Source organism: Alligator mississippiensis, chromosome 4 (assembly GCF_030867095.1).
Source record: "Alligator mississippiensis isolate rAllMis1 chromosome 4, rAllMis1, whole genome shotgun sequence".
NCBI classification, from domain to species: Eukaryota; Metazoa; Chordata; order Crocodylia; family Alligatoridae; genus Alligator; species Alligator mississippiensis.
In genome coordinates this window covers 213,376,378-213,390,367 of record NC_081827.1, presented here as the reverse complement: position 1 = coordinate 213,390,367, position 13,990 = coordinate 213,376,378, and the positions used below count along the sequence as shown (strand labels likewise).

At 44.1% G+C, this 13,990-nt stretch overlaps 1 protein-coding gene across 1 annotated transcript in view; it reads left to right on the top strand.

Moving 5' to 3' along the window:
- MYO3B (myosin IIIB) overlaps positions 1-13,990 on the top strand; it is a 367,182-nt gene that overhangs the window by 51,808 nt on the left and 301,384 nt on the right. The window contains exon 7 of the mRNA XM_059726270.1: positions 6,532-6,627. Coding sequence (XP_059582253.1) covers positions 6,532-6,627 — 96 coding nt within the window. The remainder of the gene's footprint in view (positions 1-6,531; positions 6,628-13,990) is intronic.

Sequence of the window (13,990 nt, the reverse complement as noted above, 5' to 3'; positions counted from 1 at the left end):
ATTTAAATGATGGAGAGTTTCTGTTTTGCCTAACAACCCAACACTGGTATCATCTGAAACATTTCTTCATTGAAGGACATTGTGCATTTCTTGCACTGTGCCTGCAGAAAAGAAAAATAGCAAGGCTAGAAAGGCCCACTTGTTAAGTCATTCAGTTGACTGTGCCTGTGAAGTTCAGTCCATGGTAGAGTAGGAATTAGTTTCCATGATTGTATGAGAATAGGGTGAGTCTGAGTCAGAACAAACCTTGTTGTACTTCATGAACAGGTCCAGCATATGCAGGCATTCCTTGTGCCAGCCTAGTTTTGTTAGCCTTCATGGAAGGAGACGTGGATGCTTGCCATCTTGGGAATACTGTAGACATGAGCTTTCTGGTTACTGTATTGGTCTTCCATCTCTACCCAAGACTGGAAAAAGAGAGTTGATGTTATACAGCTTCATTTACTAGAAATGGCCAGAGTGAACTCCTAGGTTTCTCTGTTTACAAAAAGTTAATAGCGTGTAGATTTACCTTAGATTTCCTCTTCTCAGATCTCTCACATGTTAGAAAAAGTGTTGGGAAGGGATATACTGAATTACAAAAAGTTAGCTTTATTGGGCTAGTTGATGAACCATGGTGTGTTGCCAGCATGCAAACACATCAGACTTTTACAGGCAACATCTGCTTGAACTATCTGGGGAAAAAAGCCTGAAAACATCTTACATTGAAAACAAAAGCAGGATCTGACCCAATGAAAGTATCGTTTTCTTTAATGTTTAGCTAGTCTAGTTAGTGTTGACACGTGTCATGTACTGTATTCACAAGATTTGCTAAGAAATCATACCCTCACATTAACTACTGATGACAAACATAAAAAGAAGGAAAATGTGCACCCTATTTTATTTATGTATTTCTGTTTCGTTTATTTCAGCTGATTTCTTTATTTTTAAAAGATTGTTGTTCTTGTTCTTATTTGTCTCAGAACAGGTTTCTGTTTTTCACTTGTTTGTTTAAGTTTAGCCCTAAGCATTCTTTTAGAGTCTTTCAAGGAGTATCAGCTCCTCCTTTAGTTTTCTCCAATCCCTGATAAGCAAGTTTGATTTTCTAATATTTTGATTCAGTAATTAATTGCTTTGCTGTCATTGATCACACCTTCAGTCAGTCATACCTACTGCTAGGAAGTTTGGTTCAGCAGAGATGCAGCGGAGGGGTGAGAGGAGAGGAGGTGTCAGTCTTACCAGACCTTCAAGATTTGAAGACCCTGGCTGCTGCTGCTGCTGCATGCAGGCTCCCAAGATGTCACCATGCTGCCTCTCTAAATCAGCATCCAGAGTTGATTTAAATCTACTTCTTCTATCCTTTAAGCCATTTTAAACAATAACTTTTTAAAGAAAAAGATGATCAACTTGGTAGTTTTATATGTATCCTCTACATCTCTCTGAGTTTCAACATTTGGTCCCATGCACAATCAATGCCTGCTATATTGTTTTAACATTTTTATAGTAGTTTTCTTACTGGCACAATGGACGTGTGTCCTTTCTAGCTAATGTATTTCTTTTATAAATATTCAATTCAGCAGACTTTATTCTGAGTCAGGTCTAGTATTTTCAGCTGGGTCATCAGAATAATGTTTTGCCCTTTGCACCAAATATTATCAGTACAACTGCTATCACATTCCTTTGTTCCAGATTTTGCCTGAAGACTGGGGAGGTCACAGTCCCTATGCTTCAGGATAGACTCAAACTTTTGCTGACTTATTTTGCATAAGCAGTGCTAGTGATGGTGATCTTTAAATCATCAGCCACAGCCTTCTGCCACAGATATGGGGTCTGCATGCTTACTCCTTTCAACACTAATGACTGAATTGTGTTTTTCATACTGACCTTACAGAGAATGTAGTTAGAAGTTTTTTTAATGAATATTTCTGTTAATTATTTTTATTATCATACTGCCTGAAGGCCTCAACTGAGAACAAGGCCCTGTTGAACTAGGTACTATACAAACACAGGATAGGAATCTGTCTTTGCTTCTGGGAGGGGTTTTTTGTTGTTTTTTTTTTCTGGAAAATTTTTTCGTATCGCAGGTCAAATTAGCCAATTCAGTTCCAAATCCAAATCTTGATTGATTAATTCTCGTTCAAGCAGCATATGGGACACTACAACTGGCAAGTGTTCTCCACCCCAGACCTTTCAGCCTGGGGCTTCAGATACTCCCAAATCCTTTGGCAGGGGTCCTACGTGCAGGCCTAAGTGCAGAGGCTTGGGGGTCAGATGCTCTTGAGTCTCACTAGCGCCTTAGCCAGTGGGCACAGGAGCAAGCTAGGGAGAAGTCCCCCATTTCCATAAAGTAGGTGTGTAGCTGAGATCCTCCCACTGGAAGCTGGCCACTGGGAAGCATATTACAAGACTTGTGCAGTGTCCTATCCACAGTGCAGTGGACAAGGGTGAACCCTTCACTACACATTGCCATTCAAACACTTGATCTTAGCCCACAAGAGACTGACAAGTGAGAGTTTACTATCTAAACCGACCAGCAAAGGAATGGAGCAGATACCAAAAGTGACATGACTTGCCTCAGATCACATTTCAGTTAAATGAGCAAACTGGGAAAGGGAGCTCAGGTCTCCTGACTCCTGGCATAGTGCCAGATCCACTTGACTGTGCTGCCTCCCTAAAATAACAATTGTGTTTCATCTTCATATTTTTGGTTCCCTTGAGCAATGGGCCATGTCTTAGGTAGGGGGTTGCAAGTGTCTCAGAGCTGGTTTCATTTGGCTTGAGCTAGAGTCTGCCTCCAGTAGAGACAATAGCTTTAATAGCTGATCTGGATTGGTTGTTTTGGGGGATTGGCTGCTGGGAGCTGCTGATATTTGGGTAGTTTCTCTGCTGCTGTTTCTAATGCCTGGCAGTGTCTCTGCTTCCTACTTTCCTCTATGCTTCTGATCCTAGCTAACCTCATGGGCCTGGCCTTTGGCTCATCTCTCAGCCTCAGCCTTTGAACCACCTATGTTCTAGTCTGCCTCGCTTGTCTTAGCCCTTGGCTTGCCTCCTGGCCTTAGCTTTTGGACTACTCGTGTCCAGGTTCAAATACTTGGTCCTAGGTTTTGGCTTGCCTCTTTGCCTTGCGTTCTGGTCCCCTTACAGAGGCTGGTTATGGCTTCATTTTACAGTAACTCTAATTGTTCTTATCACTTATGCACTTGCCTCATGTTTTTCTGCTCTACTGTAATTCAATATCTCTCTGATTTTCAAACTTTTTTCTTCATTTTTGTCTGAAATCACTGCTCTTAGGTTAGTTACAAGAATCATATTATATTTTGCTGTCTTTTGGGAAAACATAAACAGTTCCTGGCATTTAGCTGTCTGCAGATCCTGTGTTTGGGAGTGGAAGGTTATTCTGGAATTTGCAAACTGTTAAGGAAATATCTATTAATTCTTTGATCATAAGATTTCAAAAGGTCAAATATAAGAATAGTATGAATAACTCAATATCTGAGGCAGCTTCTATTCTCTTGCCAGTAGTTCTGGCTGTGGCTTCTTGTAAAGTCAGTTTTGCACTGGAGATTGGACAGAACATCATTGTGCCTCAGACTGGCACAAATCTAAGGTTTTGCAAAGCATAGCTACTATAAAATCTTTAGGGAGGAAGCAGTGAATGGCCAAAGAACCCTCCCCTGTGACTTCAGGGATAGGCTAGTCCTATACTGAATTCTTGCACTCCCATTATGCTGGAAAAGGGAAGTTCCTGGTACCTTCTCTCTCCATCCTGTCCTTGGAGAAGGACCAGGCTCATAAAATCCCAGAGATTTTGATAATAGACTGTAGGTTGTAAATGTAAACATGAGTGTTTATTAATTTGCAGCATTACAAATGTGCTGTGAAAAGAATGTTCCTTATTTGCTACATTGGCAAAGTCCGTTGCATATGCAAAAAGCTGAAGCCAAAGAAAAGAAAATATCTATTTAAAATTCACAGCAACAAGAAGCTAACATTCCTTTTTTGGGAGATAAAATGTACACGTAGGACTAATTATAACACAGAGCACTTCCCTTGGCATAGTGTGCCCAGATCAGGATACGAGCACTGAGACTTTTGTCAATAGTCTCACAAAAACCATTGATGATATAATAACCTTTTGCTGGTCAAGGGTGGCATTCTTTAGAGATTGGCAACCTATAGAGCTGTGGGATTTTTCATTGGCCTGTGGTTCCACCCCCACTACAACCATTAGTGTAACTAAGGTGGGGTGGCCAATACAGCTGCCTTGGGTTCTGACTTGGGGAGGAGGGTATGGGGGAAATAATAGTTGCCACCTCAACCACTCCCAATCACACTGGTAGCGCAGCAGCAACCAGAAGTTGCTGCTGCTGCCGTGCATCACTGCTGCCCCAAGCTCCCCATTGTTTTGTTTGTCTTACAACAACATTTGAGGTGACAATCTTCACAAGATTAAAATAAAACCTTGAATTTTAGATCTATTCAAACAGATGGGCAGGGATAGGAGGACCCCTTAGAAAGGGATCACCAATATTAGAAAAAGATAAACATTTGAAAAAGTGATAATTTGTTCAAGATCATTCCTTCCAAAAACAGCTAAAATGGAGCATTACATCTATGATAAGAAGTTGACTGTCCGTATGTTGCAATTAAATGTAGTATCTCTATAAGAATTAATGTATTTAATTGCAACATTTTTACTATTATCTCCCAATCTTCCAGTATAACCTTAAGAAGATTCTTTCCCCTTCTTTGATTAATTTTTCTCTCTTTTCTTTCTTTTCAGGCATCATAGTTAGTCTTGTGTAGGCAACCTCTATTCATGCCTTTGTCTACTGTTCCCCCTATGAGCTATATATTTTGCCTTCACTTGTTATAGCCTGGCTCACAGATTATTACTCCATGGCACTGTGAAAGGCAGAATCAGTCTGCCAGACTAAGGACTCTTCAGAGTGATGAATAATCTTGTGCCTGAAAAGTTCCTTGCATGCTTTGAGCATCATATAAATGAATAAATCGTCAAGCTGGTCAACATTTTTCTACAAAACTACATTTTTAAACAAAAAAATTGCTTATTAATTAGAACTAGGAGACATATTCCACATAAAACCTTTTTCATCCTGAAAAATGTATCTTCAGTTCAACCAAATGATTTGTAAATTTGTATCAAATTTGATACCTTATTTAATTGAGAAAAAGTAAGAACAATTCAGATATGTATATTAAAAAAAAAAGAAATATACCTATATTCAATTTTAGAAGTGGCCACACAAAATAAAATGAATTATTTTGTTTCAGAACACCAACTTTTTTTTTTGACACAAAACTATATACATTTTTTCTGTTTCTTGTTTCACTGGGGGAAAAAATAGAGCAGTTTTGTCAACCCAATCCAAATATTTACTTGTTTTGGTTCAGCAAGTGAACTGAAAAACAAGTTACAGAACTGATATGACTGAAATAAAACTTTTCTTGGAAAGGGTTTGGTCAAAATATGCTGCTTTCTTATGAAAAATGGGCACTGCAAAGTTGACAATTGTTTCTCTTCTGAGGTGGAATTAACAGAGTACTCACATTTCCTGCCTTCACTAGCACAGGCCTCAACCAACATTCAGAGAAGAATGAGAAATTTGGCGTTGCATACATGGCTCCTACCTTTCAAAGCCAAGCCAGGTCACAGTATGGCAACAAGTTTACATGGGACATTTAAAAAAATGTGTTCAGGGCTTAGGATCTTTTTATTTTGACCCTGTTATTTTCTGCTACCTCTCCCCTTCAAGGACACAATTTAAAAAAATTATTTGTGTTTCCTCAAGCAGCATTCCTCCCATTGAACCAGTTCTAGTCTTTGGCTAAGGGCAGACATTCAAAAAGCCTGAGTCTGAACTGATTCCATCTTTGCAAGTTAGTCTAACCTGCCTAGGTTGAACCGGTTTGCAACAGCACAGGCATGCCCTCTGGACTGAAGAAACGCAGGCACATGCCTGCAGTGGTTCAGGCTAGAAGCTGGGGGTGGGAGGAGGTGCTAGAGCAGCCGTCCCTTCACTTCCACAGTGCTGAGGTGGAGCAGGGGGCATGGCCAGGCCCTGGCAGGATGCTTTGATTAGGGAGGGGTGTAAACCCTCACCCCGCCTGTACCACCCTAGGCTTTTCCCCACTCACTACTCAAGGGGTGGGAGTGTTGCCAGACCCTAGCCCCCTGCCTAGCACTCTGAGGCAAAGGGGGTATGTACAGTGCATACAACTGTTAATGATACTGAGCATTTCAATCTCCCTCTCCCTGCTGCTTCAGATTGTCTGCAAACCTGACAGGTGAGGAGCCTGCAGGGGGCTGATAACACTGTGTTATCAGTTCATCAACAAAACAAAAGCCCATCGACAAAAACAGGGAAGCAAGACAAATCCTGCTGTGTCTGCAGTCTCTGCTGGAGCTCTGGTTAGGGTGCAGAGGGACGGGGCCAGCCTTTCTCTCTGGAGCCAGTGTGGCAGGACATTGTTGATGCCTGCCACCTTAAGGGCTGGGTCAGGCATCCAGCAGGTGCCTGATGGTGGCAGCCATTTTGAGAACCTTGTACATAAAGGATCCAGTCTGTTGCTGCCAGCCAGGCAGAAACATCACCTAGTTGAGCTGCAGCAGGAACAACCCTGGAGGTAAGGGCAAGAGCTTATGGGGGTGGTTTGGAGGCTCTTGGTCCTGGGCATGACCTAAAACTGTACCCTGCTGGGAGTAGGTGGCCTGGTGGGGCTCTCAGTGGTGCAGGAGTCCCTAAGAAATACCAGGCCAGTTACCACCCTGGTGAAAGGTGGGTCAGGGCACCTTAATAACCCCAGCTCCCACAACCATGTGGGTTACCCCATAGCAGGGCCAAGAAGGCAGACCCAGGTTAGAGAGCAGGCTAGAGACCCAGAAGCCTCACTTGAAACACCCTCAACTGGTCAATGCTGGGGCCAGGATGCTGGGGTCAATGCTGGAGGACTCTGGTTAAACTTAAACCAGGAAGGGGTCTGGCACAGACATTGCATAAACCAGTTTGACCCAAATCAGTTAAGTCTGATACTACGTTCAACCAGGTTTATCTTAAACCAGTTTCATCCATTTTGAAACTGGTTTATGTGCACTGAACTTATGTTCTGTTACAGGTTTAAAACAGTTTCTGATCACTTAAACTGTTTATGTATAATGTCTGTCCCTAGCGTATATGAACAGAATCAGATGTGCTCCAGCCAATGAATGCCTGGAAGCCAAGTGGCCCAGTTTGGGCCACTTGATTGGTTGGAAGTCAACTTGAGTTTTGTGGAACCCAAACTCTCAGAACACCATCTCCATATGAATCTATCTGTAGGATTCTCATGTGTGGGTTCTACTAAATGCTTTAATTTCAAATATGAATACATAGTGTTATTGCTGTATTTTAATATTCTAACTACAGGATTTCAATGTCTAGACAGTACTGTATATATTTCAGTCAGGCACAAAAGTATTACTGTCCCAATTTTATTTCTCTGGTAATTGGCATTCTCTTGCTTTGCAAATTCACAGAGCCGTGGATTTTATATAAAAGCAAAATACAATATTGCAGTAAAGATGTGAACTGATTATGAATAAAAATCTTTTACAATGCTTTCTCTGTTTCAGTTACAACTGTTAATTTCACTTGCCCCCTTTCAAAAATTTTCATGAATAAATGAAGCACTGTAGCATAGCCATAAAGTTATGTTAAATATACATTATGAAGCTTGACTGTCAGAAAGGAAAACTGTGTTTATTCACCTGCATCTGAAGGTATTCCTGAAATATAAGATTCATTTCTGTCTGAATGATGCTAGAAACTGAACCTGGAAACTGAAAAGTAAATGACAGAAATAAATGATGCCTTGTCAGGTCCTCAAAAAGGCTAATGAAACCTTGCAGCTGCCAAGCCAGGCTGAAACCAGTGGCCTGTGAATTGTAATGTTCAAGGGAAAAAGTCAAAGATAATCCAGATGTTCTCAAGCATAACACTTTGGAGTACTTTACCACCTATTTTCTCATCTTTGTTAACTCAGAAATTCATATAATTGAGTTTATTTTCTTAATATATCTTCTGAAGGTTATCCTTTGACCTTCAGAATACTTTTATGTGCTTAACACATTCTTATTTGCATGCATGTTATTGCTTTATAGGTGACTCATGATTTATAACATAAATACTGTTTTGAATCATAAGGTTGGATACACGAAAGGGAATTTGTTTTGGTCATCTCCTTATATTCTTCTTGAAATGCTTTCTTTCGGGGCTCCGTAAGGTGCTTCTTTCAATTCAGAGGCACTTTCTGCATAATTCCAGAACTGAATGTGTCTAGGTTCTTCTTCATTACTATGCCAGCTGTCAAAAATATTCAGAGACACTCAGGAATAAATCTTGGTTAAATATCAGATATCTTGTTCACCTGTAGGGTTAGTTAGTTGGTTTATTTTACAGTTCCAAGAAAAAAAATCCTGTCAAGCTGTCTGTCAAGACCTCAAAAGCTAACCTCTTCAGTAGTACTGAAAAAAAGACTTGAAATCATAAGGAAAAGAGGACAAATGTAGCTTTTTGACTCTCACAAAGCTCACAGATGTCTGTCATTTATTTGTGGGAAGGAAAATGTCCAATTCATTTTTTACTGAATCAGGAGCATGATCCATGAAGACCCATGGAAAAATGCATTGTTTCTCTGCAGCCTCTTAGGCAATTAATACCTCACATTCTAATAGTTGTATTTGTCTATTTAATATACATTTCCATATGTACATCTCTATTTAATGGGATCTAAGTCTGAATTTACCTTCACGATGCACGATGAGGAAGCATCAAGATGCCACTTCCAGTAATGGGTCAAATATCTGCTAAATCTGGCATTGTAATTAGGAGAGAACAAAACATATGGAAGCATTTTGTTTCCACTGCTGATACCATCAGGTCTTACATCTTTGCCTACTGTTAACTGATTCTTGCCAATACCTGTTACCGTCACTTGGGGGCAGTCATCACTTGTTAAAATAAAGGAAAATTTCACATGAGTGAAACTGGCAATTCTTTACTACTCAAAATTGATGACTGGAATCTTATGTTCTTGGCACGTTTAAACTAGATATTTACAAGCAGGAAGAACAGTTTCTCAAAGGCAGGGGATTGGAAAAGGCGTATAACATTCACCTCCAGCTCCACCCCCCCACCCCAAAAAAAAAGATAGCAGAGGGGGATTGTCAGGGATACGCTATCACTTTCCTCTGATCAAGTGAGAGGAAGCCATTGTTAAGGGTAGCATGTGAAGAGGTCATGTTAGGTGAGAAGGGATGGGAAATAAGGAACCATGAGAGGAAATTAAGCAAATAAAAATGTACTGGCAGTAAGGCCTGCTAGTGTGTGCAAATGTCTTGACCAGGGAATGGTGGGAGCTTCTCTTTGCTCCAATCAATTAAAAGTAGGCAGCCAAACACCAGGAAGTATACTAAATGGAGAAGCCTGGGCCTGGCTTGGAGATGGAGAGGGAACTTGCTTGTCTATTTTTTTATTTTTTTTTTTACTTCTATTACCACCATGTGTTTCAAAGTACAAGACCCAAAGCTTATTGAATTGAATGGAAAATGTCTTATTAATCTGAGTGAACTTCAGTTCAGACTCCAGTCTGCAAAGGGCAGAGAGAGAATCTCTCTAGTATCCAGAATGCTGAGGAAGAGCTAAAATAGCAGAAGCTCTTGCCCATTGTAGCATGCAGTGCAAATGGCTCTGGTGTGAGAGGGGGAGAGAATGGTCCTTCCTAGGGATAGGGACTTCAAGATTAACAAAATTCCCCTTAACCAGAGATTGATAGGCTTGGGTCTGAATGACAACATGCTGGGTAGGAATCCCGTCACCTTCCTTCTCAGTAGCTGTGGGGGTTTTCTTGTCATTACTTTATGGTTAATGAAACCTCTAATTCTATCCGGTTTGTGTTTAGTTGTGTTAGCCCACTGGCTGTAAATCTTGCAAGTCTCATGTTTGAGCAGTAGAAAGCATGCAGATAAACATAATAAAATGCAAACTCAACTCCTAGTAAATTGGGCTGAGCCTGTTTTGACAGATAACAGGGGAGTTAGTCAAATCATTTTCCCTAAAAATATTAGTTTTGGTCTCCTATGAGCTTACTCGCCAGCTCTTTGTGGAATCTATTACAGTGGTGGTACTCGGCCTTTTGGTCCCTGGGCCCGATGAACCGCACAGGGCTATATCAGACCCTACACACCATGATTGGGCCCTGGACCATTCCTGTATGTCTGTATTGGGCTCCATGTGCTGGGATCAGGGCTCTGCAGCCCCATACCACCCCCTGCCTGGCCCCAGGTGCTGGGATCAGATTTCCAGGACCCTGTGCCACCTGTAACTGGTCTCACACATTAGAGTTAGGTCCTGCACTGGCCTGCACAGGGCCACAGCCTGCAGGGCTCCCCGCATGGGCTGGATGACCTTGCACTGGGGGCTGGATCTGGCCTGTGGCTGGGAGCTTGAGTACCCCTGTATGACAGTGTAGTCTATTTAAACATTAGCTATTTTTCATATCCCATTGCTTTTATAATTAAAGGCACATCTTAACCCTATTTAAGAATACCTGATAATTTACAATATTTATTCAAATTCTACACTCACCTTTCCCCCAAAAATTAGCTATTGAAAGTTGGAGCACATGTCTTAGAGAGGAAAGCTGATTCTGCAGTTTGGTTTAAAGGAAAAATAATGAGTTTCTTCAGTCTTCCTTCCCAAAACAAAGTGCACATCTTATTTGGGGGCAATAAACATTAGGGGTGCGAGAAGCGGGACCCTCCAGCCCCTCCAGCTTAGCAATCATCCATGAGGGGACCCCGGGTGCCCCCCCCAGACCCAGGAGGCACCAGTTGTCAAGCCTGGGGACATGGGGGGGCGGGGCCCTGCGCATTCCCTGGTGGACCTGGAAGTGGGCTTCTGGTCCACTTCCAGGTCTGTTCCCGAGTGTGCTGGGGAGCCCCCCATGCTTCTGTGAGACTCCATCTGCCCTAGCATCTCAGCATTCATGAGCCTCTACCTAGAAGTACGTAGAAAAAACATTTAAAGCTGTCTCTATGTCCGAATCTCCAAATCTTTCTGAATTGATTCAGAGGGTTCTGATTCGATTTGGAGAGATTAAAGGGTTCTCTGATTTGATTTGGATTTGGAGATTTGGCCACCAGATCAAATCAGGGACTGAAGCTTCGCACAGCCCTAATAAATATTGTATGCTGAAACTTCTTCTCAGTTGTTTACACATCATTACAGTTGTTTTCCTTGTTACTCAGAGTGTCTGGTCTCTAAATAGTGATGTTAAAATTTCAGGAGTGCTCATAGCACAACACTGACAGTAGATGAGATGGACAGTAGATGAGATGTGTCAAACATACAGACCACAGCTACTAGTGGGCCAGGGTTCTTGGAGGCCTGGCTAGTGGAGGGGGAGCCTGCTATGGAATCTGGAACCTAGTGGATGTGGCCATTGATGACAAGGAGGCAAACAAGGGCTGTGAAAAGACAAACTTCACTCATCCTGCAGCCAATGTTCCCTCTAAGAAGTAGCGATCTGTGAGCTCACTGCCTTGGTCTGTGAGTGCGCCTCCTCAGTCTGGCATGGGACACTTATCGAAGGGGCTGGGGCTTGGGGCCTGGAGGCTGGGGGTCAGCGCCTGGAGGCTGGGGGCCCAGAGGCCGGGGACTGGAGGCTGGGGCCAGGGGCTGGAGCTGAGAGGCCAGGGGCCGGAGGCTGGAAATGGGGGCAGCGGCTCCCCTGTATCAGGGCCCCCCTGGAGTGGAGCACTTCCCTGGAGCCGGCGGAGCCCGCACCAGCTGCCCGCCCCAGCCTCCATCCCTACCTTGCCTCACCTCGGGGAGGAGCCACTGCTTGCCCCGAGTGAGGCTCCACTGGCTCTGGGACACTGCAGGACTCACCCCCTGAGGCCATGCGGTGGAACGGAGCAGTGGAGAAGAAGGCCCAGGGTGGAATAGGACCCCTACTAAATGGGCAGAAGCAATTGGTGACGGACAGGGGGGTCAAGGCTGAACTCCTCAACGAGTTCTTTGCCTCAGTGTTCCTAAAAGAGGGGCAAGACAAGTCTCTCACTGGGATTGTAGAGAGGCAGCAGCAAGGCACCAGACTACCATGCGTAGACCCTGAGATGGTGCAGAGTCACTTGGAGGAACTGGATGCCTTTAAGTCGGCAGGCCCAAATGAGCTCCATCCGAGGGTACTGAAGGCACTGGCCGACGTCATTGCACAGCCACTGGCGGGAATATTTGAACGCTTGTGGCGCACAGGCCAGGTCCCGGAGGACTGGAAAAGGGCCAATGTGGTCCCCATTTTCAAAAAGGGGAGGAAGGAGGACCCAGGCAACTGTAGGCCAGTCAGTCTCACCCCCATCCTTGGCAAACCCTTTGAAAAAATTATCAAGGCTCACATTTGCGAGAGCCCGGCAGGACAAATTATGCTGAGGGGAAACCATCACAGGTTCGTAGCATAGATTCATAGATTCATAGATGTTAGGGTTGGAAGGGACCTCAATAGATCATCGAGTCCGACCCCCTGCATAAGCAGGAAAGAGTGCTGGGTCTAGATGACCCCAGCTAGATACTCGTCTAACCTCCTCTTGAAGACCCCCAGGGTAGGGGAGAGCACCACCTCCCTTGGGAGCCCGTTCCAGACCCTGGCCACTCTAACTGTGAAGAAGTTCTTCCTAATGTCCAATCTAAATCTGCTCTCTGCTAGCTTGTGGCCATTGTTTCTTGTAACCCCCGGGGGCGCCTTGGTGAATAAATCCTCACCAATTCCCTTCTGTGCCCCCGTGATGAACTTATAGGCAGCCACAAGGTCACCTCTCAACCTTCTCTTGTGGAGGCTGAAAAGGTCCAGTTTCTCTAGTCTCTCCTCGTAGGGCTTGGTCTGCAGGCCCTTGACCATACGAGTTGCCCTTCGCTGTACCCTCTCCAGGTTATCCGCATCCTTCTTGAAGTGTGGCGCCCAGAATTGCACGCAGTACTCCAACTGCGGTCTGACCAACGCCCTATAGAGGGGAAGTATCACCTCCCTGGACCTATTTGTCATGCATCTGCTGATGCACGATAAAGTGCCATTGGCTTTTCTGATGGCTTCGTCACACTGCCGGCTCATGTTCAACTTGGAGTCCACTAGGACTCCAAGATCCCTTTCCACCTCTGTGCCACCCAGCAGGTCATTCCCTAGGCTGTAGGTGTGCTGGACATTTTTCCTCCCTAGGTGCAGCACTTTGCATTTCTCCTTGTTGAACTGCATCTTGTTGTTTTCTGCCCACTTGTCCAGCCTATCCAGGTCTGCCTGCAGCTGTTCCCTGCCCTCCGGCGTGTCCACTTCTCCCCATAGCTTTGTGTCATCTGCAAACTTGGACAGAGTACATTTCACTCCCACGTCCAAGTCGCTGATGAAGACATTAAAGAGTATCGGTCCAAGGACCGAACCCTGCGGGACCCCACTGCCCACACCCTTCCAGGTCGAGACCGACCCATCTACCACGACTCTTTGGGTGCGACCCTCTAGCCAATTCACCACCCACCGGACTGTGCAGTCATCCACATCACAGCCTCTTAATTTGTTCACAAGTATGGGGTGGGATACCGTATCGAAGGCCTTCCTGAAGTCCAAGTATACGACATCCACCCCTCCTCCTGTGTCCAGGCGTTTCGTAACCTGGTCATAGAAAGAGACTAGGTTGGTCAGGCACGATCTGCCCGCCACAAACCCATGCTGGTTTCCCCTCAGCATAATTTGTCCTGCCGGGCTTTCACAAATGTGAGCCTTGATAATTTTTTCAAATACTTTACCAAGGATGGAGGTGAGACTGACCGGCCTATAGTTGCCCGGGTCCTCCTTCCTCCCCTTTTTGAAAATGGGGACCACGTTAGCCCTTTTCCAGTCCTCCGGGACTTGGCCTGTGCGCCATGAGCATTCGAATATTCCCGCCAGTGGCTCTGCAATGACG